The sequence below is a fragment of the Zingiber officinale genome, chromosome 11A (assembly GCF_018446385.1).
Source record: "Zingiber officinale cultivar Zhangliang chromosome 11A, Zo_v1.1, whole genome shotgun sequence".
NCBI lineage: Eukaryota > Viridiplantae > Streptophyta > Magnoliopsida > Zingiberales > Zingiberaceae > Zingiber > Zingiber officinale.
Genome location: NC_056006.1, coordinates 30590400 through 30600647, shown reverse-complemented (window position 1 = coordinate 30600647; position 10248 = coordinate 30590400). Strand labels below are relative to the sequence as shown.

General features: G+C 34.7%; 1 protein-coding gene across 1 annotated transcript; it reads right to left on the bottom strand.

Moving 5' to 3' along the window:
• Positions 1-5655: 5655 nt before the first annotated feature.
• On the bottom strand, positions 5656-9718 carry LOC122031325 (agamous-like MADS-box protein AGL104). Its single transcript, XM_042590452.1, has 12 exons — positions 9534-9718; positions 9291-9344; positions 9191-9209; positions 9050-9108; positions 8904-8931; positions 8745-8806; positions 8562-8661; positions 6531-6587; positions 6302-6435; positions 5967-6138; positions 5730-5876; positions 5656-5685 (listed from the first exon to the last, which is right to left on the bottom strand). The coding sequence occupies exons 1-12, from the start codon at positions 9716-9718 to the stop codon at positions 5656-5658; spliced, it is 1047 nt and encodes a 348-aa protein (XP_042446386.1).
• Between the last annotated feature and the right edge of the window lie 530 nt (positions 9719-10248).

Genomic DNA, 10248 nt, shown 5'->3' with positions numbered 1-10248 from the left:
CGTGTTTCCTTCTCGTCCACTAGCGTACTCATCCGCAGTCTTCGTCCCTCGATCGCACCGCGTGCCGACCTTCTCGCTAGCTGTGTCTCTTGCTCCTCGAGCAATCTTCCGCTCCGGCTTTCGTCCCTCGGAACCACCGCACGCTTCCTTCTCGTCCACCGGGGTACTCTTCCGCAGCACCTCGTCTCTTGGACTACCGTCCTTCTCGCTAGCTGCGTCTTCCGCTCGACTACATGTGTTCCTAAGCTCCTGCACACTTAGACACAAGATTAGAAACAAACAGGACCTAACTTAACTTGTTGATCACACTAAAACAACCTTGGGGTTCCAACACAAATATGCTCTTCATTATTATTTGGACTCCTTGTAATTTTAAAAATCCACATGAACTGAAATGGGTGCAATCGGAGCTCTCTAGGTCCATTAGTGAGTTTCGACCAAAACCCACTGATCAATTTAGAGACATCAGATTGCAATCATTTTAGATCCTGTAGATTTCTGAAATTGCAAGGAGTCAGAATATGCTCTCCATTGTTATTTTCGACATTTCTAGTAGTGGACCAAAGGTGTTGAAAAATCTAAATCTCTCTTTCTTTTTTTTTTCCTTTTTTTTTTCCTTGTTGGCTTGATATCTCTCCATATCATGCCCACATTGTACCTGATATGGAGAGATATCAGGCCCAACGTGGGTTTGATCTCTTATAACATGTTTGAGAAAAAAATTGAGAAAAAAAACAAAGAGAAGATAAAAAAGAAGGAAAGAGAAGATACGTTGCATGCATAGTAGGAAAGAGAAGAGAGAGAAATGACAAAGAAAAGAAAAAGGAAATCAATTAAATTTGTCAGAAGGGTAGAATAGGAAACCACTGTAAAAAGGTGTGCCATTTGATAAATGCGAAAGTAGTATACTTCTTTTGATAAATTCAAAAATCTAAGTACATCTTTTGGTAAATTGTTGTTTTTGTTTGCTCCCCAGGTACGCTTGCAAGTGTTCATTAAATAGTTTCATTGCATTGCCTAAAATCACCCAACAGGTTCTTCTCCGGATCAGATTGAGGATTCTGAGCAATGATATCTTGAAACTATTCGTCCTCCTATAAGTATGCCTCCTTCAAGTGATTAGGAAGGAGTTGTAGCTCTAGTTTAGGTGGTTGCACAATTGAATGAAGCAATTTTGTAGGCATTGGCTCCATTATACAAATGCACTTTCATCTAAACAAAATCACAGGATCAGTAGACAACTCACCAACATCATCATCCATCTCTGCCACATCAATAGTTTTATCAAGAGTGTTGCATGCAACATCCATATAATCAGAATCTGCAACATTAACAACTTCATTAGAAATTTTGCATGCACCGTCCTCATCATCAAAATTGACATCATCATTAGGAATGGTTTAAAGGGAAGTTGCTAGGAATGATTGTAGTAAGGACCAGGGATTGATGTTGCAACTCAGAATAACAAATATAAACAACGTAAAAATCATAAGACAACTCTACCATAAAAAAAGATGCAACTTCATCAATCTAAATAGAATTTGATAAAATTGAGATAGTTCTTCCATTATATCTACTAATTATGTAATAGAAGTATTCATAAAAAAAATTATACATCATAGTTAATAACAATAATGAGTGACTAGCTCCAAGAAAATGAATCATCTACAATTAAGCAATATCAATATCTCAGCATAACATTAGGACCAGTAGCAATCAATTTGCAAACTTGAATATGAAAGAATGAGACATTTTTAAAGTGTTATAACCTTATAAGAAACGATGCCAACCTCTGGTGTGTGCGCCTGAATGTAGGATCCAAAACCAATGCCTCTTCACACTCCTTTATACAAAATTAAATTGGCAGTTTAACATGGGAGATGTGCTTTTTGGTGGTAAATCTATTAGTATTGCATGCAGATTGATTTATTTTGTTCCCATTATTCAATTCATGTATTCTATAGCACAATTTAATTACTCAAACATTTCCAAAGCCAAGGAGATAAAAAAAACAAAACAAAACTAAGGATCATACCTTCTTCAAGGATTACATATCTTCGAAGAACACGTCCGAAGAAGAAAACTGATCCTTCAGACGTGCACCAGTATGAGCACCGCGACAACAAGCATTAAGACAAACACCCGCCATCATAACTATGCCATGAGAGGAGAAATTTAAAAGGGGAGGGGAATAGGTGCCAACCAACAAACACGAAAAATAGTTAGAAAAAGAGAAGGATGCAGTGCTCGAAACAAATCCTTTGAACTTGCTCCAACAAGAGCATCATAAGACTGTGCCATGAGGGGAAGAATTGAAAAGGGGGGAGGGGCAATCGAGGATTAGGACAGAAACCTGAGAAAAGATTAATGATGATAATGGAAAATAATCTCGAATTGATTTCAATTAATTGAGATTTATTATATTTGGCATCACAATCAAGATCGGCATCACAATCAAGATCGATATGAATCAAATAGTAAAAAATAATATTTTCAAATCTATTATATTTATTGCTATACTTATAAATTACATGTTATATTTAATCTTTCCATTATTGTTTAGACAACTTGTATAAATAAGCCTATTGCCTTTAGTAAATATCAATGAAAGAATTATTCTATATTCTATTTCTTTTCTTCGTCTATTAGTTCTAATATGGTATCAGAGTCATCTTCTTTTCCTCTTCTGAATTTTTGTTATAGCAGCTACAAGAGTTTTTACATGGAGGTTTGATATCATAGTCTACAGTATGTCAACCTCGGTAACTTCGACAATGGTAACTTCGGTAGCAGCAACTTTTCTTCTCCTTTCATCAGCAACTCTTTTCCATCAACGATAATAATTTCGACAACGTCAATCGTAACAAAGTAAAGCTGTTATTCGTTCGTTTTATTTTTTTCTCTTTATTTTTTTTCCTTGTCCATTTTTCTTTCGCTCTTGTTAGAAAAAAAAACAAAAAAAAAAAAAGGAAAAAATAGAGAAAGAAAAAAAAAGAGCAAACAAAAAAACAAAGAGGAGGGGAAAAATGAGGGAAAAAAAAGGAAAAAAAACATAGACAAAAAATTCAGGAAAAAGAAATGTTTTCTATCAATTATATTGAGATCCCTACGCCATCACAAAATATATCTTTTCCTTTTCATATGATTCCTTCTTTTTCCATTAAACTTGACCATGATAACTATTTACTTTGGAAATTACAATTTCTTCTTTTACTTTATGTTCATGATTTACTTGATCACGTTGATGGTACTTCATCCTCACCTCAAAAAGATGATCCATCTTATGCTAATTGGTTTTAAAAGGATCAATTAGTCTTGTCTTGGTTAATTTCATTAATTACTGAGTCTATACTTCCAATGCTCGTTGGCCTCAACACCTCTCGCTAGGTTTAGAAAGCTCTTGATCATTCTTTTGCATCCCACTCTCAAGCACAGGTTCTCCAACTTCGTCTACAATTATAGTCTGTGCAACAAGGAGATGCCTCTATCAGTGACTATATACAATCAGTCAATATCATTGCCAACAACCTAGCTGCAATTTGACATCTGGGCTCTAATACCATATTGGGGAGGAGATTGACTATGTTGATCAGATTGTGGAGTTTTGCTAATCATGTGTGCCGATAAAGACATAGAATCTGACATTCTTTGAGATTGTATTTGTAGAAGTCTTTCATGAGAGGATAGCATACCATGAAGAGTTTCGAGTGATACTTGATCCATGCGAGTTGTCACACTAGGAACAAAGCTATCATATTGAGGACCAATCATTGAAGGTGGTTTCACTTCACTTTCATCATCCTCTTCAATGTATGACCTTCAAATCTACCGAAGCATTGTTGGTTCCCTACAATATGTCACAATTATATGACCTGATATTGTTTTCGCTGTAAATCGTGCCTACCAATTTATGCATGCTCTTACTGAACACCATTGGGAAGGTGTTTAGAGAATTCTTCGATATCTCAAAGACACTATTCTATATGATCTTCTTTTATATCTTCAGTCCTCACAAGAATTAATTGCCTACAGTGATGTAGATTGGGTTGGATCTCCCAAAGATAGATGTTCTACTAGTGGATATGCCATGTTTCTTGGGCGAAATCTTATTTCCTAGCTTTCAAAGAAGCAACCTACAGTCTCTCGCTCAAGTATTGAAGTTGAATATAAAGTTATAGTTAACGCGGTGTGAGAAATTATTTGGTTACAATCTATTCTTTCTGAATTACACTTTTCCCTAACTGTTATGCCTAAAATCTGGTGTGATAATATTGGAGCAACTTATCTGGTGACAAATCCTATTTTTCATGCTCGTACCAAATATGTAGAGATTGATTTTTATTTTGTTCGTGAGCATGTGGCGACTCGACACCTTTCAGTTTTTTACATCTCTACTGAAGATCAAATTATTGATATATTTATCAAGTCATTACCCAGACAACGTTTCACTAAGTTAGCACTCAAACTCAACGTTCAGGCACTCCCGTTGAGTTTATCGGGGGTAATGACGATAATGAAAAATAATTTTGAATTGATTTCAATCAATTGAGATTTATTATATTTGACATCACAATCAAGATCGACATCACAATCAAGATCGATATGAATCAAATAGAAAAAAAAAAAATACTTCCAAATCTATTATATTTATTACTATGCTTATAAATTGTATTTTGTATGTCATATTTAATCTTTCCATTATTGTTTAGACAACTTGTATAAATAAACCTATTGATTTTAGTAAATATCAATGAAAGAATTATTCTCTATTTTATTTTTTTCTTCATTTATTAGTTCGAACAAAGATGAATGTTGGGAAAGGAAAGGTCGATCGCTTCGGCTAGGTGCTGCGTGAAGAAAATGGCAAGCTTCCTACTAGTATATGGAGATGGAAAAGGGCGAGAGTTTCAGAAGAAGATAGCAATTATGTCTCTGCCTCGCTACAGGCCACTGCTCGACATCAGCCCCCTCGTGTGCACCCATTTGTGAACGGGCTACCTAGCGAGGCATCAACCCCTCGCGTGTACTCGTTCGTGAATTGACCGCTAGCGCTCGACGACCTAAAGAGATTGCGGCCCCCTCGAGTGTAAAATATGAGAGAGGGAAGGAAATGCGAGAGGGAAGGACATGATCACTTATTAAATATGTTATCGTAAGAGGTCTAATATGATAATTTTTATAAAAAAGTAATCAGTTGTAAAATGTGTCGTTATTAAATATTTCTAATGACATAGTTATAAATGTCATAAAGAAAATGTTATAACAATAAAACTTTTTTCTTCTCTTCTTAGTATAAGTAACTAACAGTAGCAAGACCAATTGATTTCTGAAAACATATTAAACAATATATATGGGCAAGAAATTCCACAAAATGTTAAACATATTTCACGAAATGTGAAACATATATACACATATGTATCTCGATTATCGTTACAGGTAATGCACTCAAAAAAAGCAATTCCACTCTTGCCTCTAACACACACTACTCTCGTTCTTTTTTTTTTCTAAATACAAAGAACACTTATTTTTCTGGCATATATAAATTTCACTTTCTCAAGTAAAGAACATAAATGCACACCGCCACATTATTGCTTCGCCTCTGTCTAGTGAATGAACTCCTTCCCCACCTGCACAATGCACGCAGACATGCGTGCGTCAACCGATCGAGCAGCCACACGACCCGCACTGCACAAATTAAACCGCAATCATTCGAACAGAAATCAACTCACATGGCTCTGAGTCGAGCTGCCATCGTACGCGCCAGCGTGCACAGAGTCCACAGCCTCCATCTGCGCGTGCGAGCAGCTCGCCGCCATTGCTGCATCCACCTGCTCATGCAGCACCATCCCCGGCATCTCACTCGTCCCCATCGAGTTCTATATATATATCACAATATATAACATCATCAGCATCATCAGCATCATCATCAACAATAATAATGATAATGATAATCGATAGTTACGTGCCTGCATGAGGGGGTATGGAGGCGATGGGATGAGGGCAGACAGGAGCTCCGTGGAGTTGTAAGCCTGGTGCCATGACGCCTCCTGCTGATCGCTGACATGGCAGCCGGTCGAGCAAGGATCCACCTGCAGACCCATGTTTTGGTGGGGGATTGCCTCGTACATCCCGTGCTCCCTGCTCATCACACTCACAATTCATTCAACGTTTATTCAACCGTATTTTACTAAACTAACTTTTCATATTGTTCTAACAAACTTTTATAATACTCAAAAATAATATACTCCTAAAATATTCTTTAAGATGTTTAAACTGTGATTTGGTAAGAATATATACCCACCTCATGTCGATCAAGGGATCGGATCCTACGAAGATCTGGTGACTGTGATTTGAGACGGCGTCGGGCACCCACTGCACGGCCATCTCGTTGGCGTACGGGTTGGCCAGTCTCTCCTGCTGCGACTGGAGGTACATCTGAAGAATCAATATAATATTCAGTTTACTTCATTAATTAAACTCTCTGTAAAGAAAATTATCGTGTTATATATATTTCAGTAATCAGTAATTACTTGCATGCTTGACGTGGAGGGATCGTAGGAAGGCAATTGGTTGCCGAGCAAATATTCCTGCATATAACTGAAATTAGAGAGAATGAACACAAATTATATTGACAAGAGTGAAGATTTCACATGCCGACTTAATCGAAGTAATTTTTATAAAAGTAGGGTTACATTACAAATTAGTTATAAATGTCCGTCCCTTTCTTTTAATATTAATCTTGGACGAATTCTCATTGGGCATATTCAAGATATGCCACCGTGATATATATTATTTATCGATGATATTATTTTGATAGATTAGATATAAATGTTAAACTTAAATCTGAGTAAAAATTATTAGAAATGAATGATCTTATATTTAGTAGAGTAAAGATAAAATGTATAAAATTTAAGTCATATGATAATTATCTGTAATTGAGAGTTTTAAATATTTAAATTATTTTTTAAACTAATTAAAGGACTAAGAGATATCTTATATAAAACACATGTACTATGATTATGTTAAAACCAAAAGAATTCATATATCTCTATAATAATATAATATTATTCACTTTGGATCTAAGTCCTCATAAATTTATTTTTAAGTTTTACCCAAAAGACCACATACTAATAGAGATATTTTTCATTATATTCTAGGTTGTTACTTCAATAGGTCTTGTGGTCAATTCTCAATAGGTGCAAATACCTCGCTAGGAGCCTTATCTCCCTAGACAAAGGGCTGCTTTGTTAGGGCAAATGACACTCATGATTTATCCCCTTCTAGAGAGTGTAGGGTCGTCTTAGAGGAGTCGCTAAGGTGACGACTTCACCTTTGCTCCAATAAACCCATGATATTTTCAATGTATTTCTAATGTGAGACTTTGATTATATCTCTAACAATCATTTTTTCAAACGAAGAATCATCATTATTCTCATGATCTGGACCTCCTTTCTAAAGCATCTGCTCATTATTGACTTGCTTCAGACCTCCCTTTAAGCATATGTTCAATCGAAGTCACTTCTTTCCTCTAAGACATTTTCACTACCTAGCATTTACTCTCCACGATTTCCGCCAAACATCCGGTTGCCCATGACTTGATTAGACTTTTCACTACCTAGGGTTCACTCCTCTAGGATTTTCACCAAGTATCTAGTCACCCTTGATCTTCTTGGATTTTTCACCTAAGAGTTCACTTCTTTGGAAGCCCTCACCTTGTTTATTGAAGGCCACTATTCTATCTACATAGCTCGATTTAGATCATAACTATGATATTATTTGTTAGGACCAAAAGAATTCATATATCTGCACAATGGTATAATATTATCCACTTTGTGTCTAAGCCCTCATGAATTTATTTTTGGGTTCTACCCAAAAGATCTCATCCCAATAAAGATATCTTCCATCTTATAAACCTATGAACATTTCTATTTATTTCTAATGCGAGACTTTAATTGTATTCTCAACCGACTGAAATGGAGGAGTTTGTCATATTTTTTTAATAATCATAAAGGACCTCTAAGAGTTAAAGGAAAATTTTATAAAATGATGGTTAAATTAGTTATATTATATGGAGATGAATCTTGAGCTATAACTTGAGCACATGAATAAAAGATTAGAATTGCAGAGATGAGAATATTAAGGTAGATGTGCGAATATACATGATCAATAAGATAAAAAAATAAAAATATTAGAGAGAAGTTAGAATTTTACCTATTAAGAAAAAACTCTGAAGACGACGCATTTAAAATGGTAAAAAACTTGGATGACCAATAAATACTCATTTAGGCGATATATAAAACTATGACAAATGTGCACATCAAATGAGGAAGAGGAAAATAAAAAAAATACTATGTTAGCAATAATAAAATAAATTAAACTAAATTTATTTAAATATAAAAGATAATATAACAAGGATAGAGCCCAATGACATAAAGAATCCATATAACTGACTTCACCTAGTGAGATAAGATTTGATCCTTGTTGTCATTATTGTAAACTTAAACGAAGGATTTACAAGACGATAGTTAGACCTTCATGAATAATAAAGTGTCGCGTAAGACCTTTCTAGCCGTGACACGCTGCAAGGCTTCCATGATAAACTTCTCGCAGGATTCGAGCTCAGTCGTGTTTGTCATGGCGAGAGGATCGGGCTCAAAGAATCTGCATTTAAATGTATCTGAAAATCATATTATTCATGTTCACCGATCTGGATCATGTTTAATGATCATGATTTTCTTACAAACCTTAATCGTTGTTTTGAGAGCTGCAACTGTTGCTGATATCGACCGATCTCTTGTTGAAGCTCCTAAAAACATTTATATCAAATTATAATTAAGCAAATGACTGAATTAATAATTAAATCTGTATATTTTCATAATACGATGATATTAAGATTTACTCACGTCAATGTTGGAGTTGACCACCCCAGGACTAATCCAAATTACCATATAATTAAGATGCAAATAAGTAAGATATATTAATTAGTTAGAAGATTAGGCAATAATTTATCAATATTTATGTGTATAAATATATATACATATACACGTACTTAGCTAGGGCTGCCATGTCATTCTCACACCTGAGTTTTTCCAAGATCCTCATCAAGAACTGTATGAATGCTATATTTATGCATTGTCTAAAAAGACAAACTATAGAAGGAATGGATCGATGTTTTTTTCAGGGTTCTTACCTCTCGATCTTGGACGATCCTGCATGTTTTAATTTGGGATTATTATCATGAGCATTCAAATGAAACGAATTAATTATGGTAGAATAAATAGAAAGCTCACCCTCCTCTATCGTTCTCGGGGAGGTTTATGTATCTGGTGAGCACATCTTCAATCCTAAAGTAATCGAAAGACGCAATTAGTTGTATTCTCAAAAACTATACAATTTGTTAAAAAAAAAAAAAAGAGAATTTTTTTAAAGGATGTTTTGAATTTTATAAATGATCTTTTAATAATTTAACCTAAGCATTTTGATATCCACATGTTATGAAGAAAGAATTTACATGTGATAAAACAGTATTGTACCTTCTTCTCCCTGAGAAATAACTGAGTTTGCCGGAGGGTGAGAACATGATGAGAGCGATCGGGATATCACACAAAACGGAGAGCTCATATGCCTTTTTGATCAGTCCATTTCGACGTTTTGAGAAGGTCACATGTCTATTTGTTGTATTCTCGATTCTCTTTATTTGCAACTTTACTCTCCCCATCAACACTATTCTTTTCAGACAAATCCTCAAAACTAGAGATCTCTAAGAAATGATCTTTGATTGAATTAACAAAGAAATTAAAAGAATCAAAGAAAGAGAAAAAAAAACATATAGGAAGTTGAATTGTGAAATTTAAAGGAAAGAAATGTGAAGAGAAAATCAAGGAGAGAGTTAAGAGACAACACATATTGGGCGACAAACATGGGTAACCTCAAATTAAGAGACAACACATATCGTGCGTAAGTATGGATAACCTTATTATCTATTTTCATCCTTGGTAAATCTTGCAAATGTTTTGTCACTATGAAAAAAAAGAAGGGATTACCAATATGAATTTTTTTTGGTATTTTACTGATCATACTTAATTTTTAACCCGTAAAATATTCATAAATACAGTCTAGCTAGAAAATTTTTGGTTGGTAATATATATATTAAAATTTGACCAATAAAAATTTAATTAAACCACAATTTTGTTATTAGTTTTTTTTAATATTTCTCTTTCAATGTTCTCCATATCTCTCCCTAAGTTT

Excerpts from the sequence above, each read along its gene's own strand:
- LOC122031325 (XM_042590452.1), bottom strand. The coding sequence starts at position 9,718 with ATGGGGAGAGTAAAGTTGCAAATAAAGAGAATCGAGAATACAACAAAT. Across the intron at positions 9,345-9,533 it reads TATTTCTCAGGGAGAAGAAG|GATTGAAGATGTGCTCACCA; the intron begins GTACAATACTGT and ends CGATTACTTTAG. Across the intron at positions 8,662-8,744 it reads CTCTCAAAACAACGATTAAG|ATTCTTTGAGCCCGATCCTC; the intron begins GTTTGTAAGAAA and ends ATTTAAATGCAG.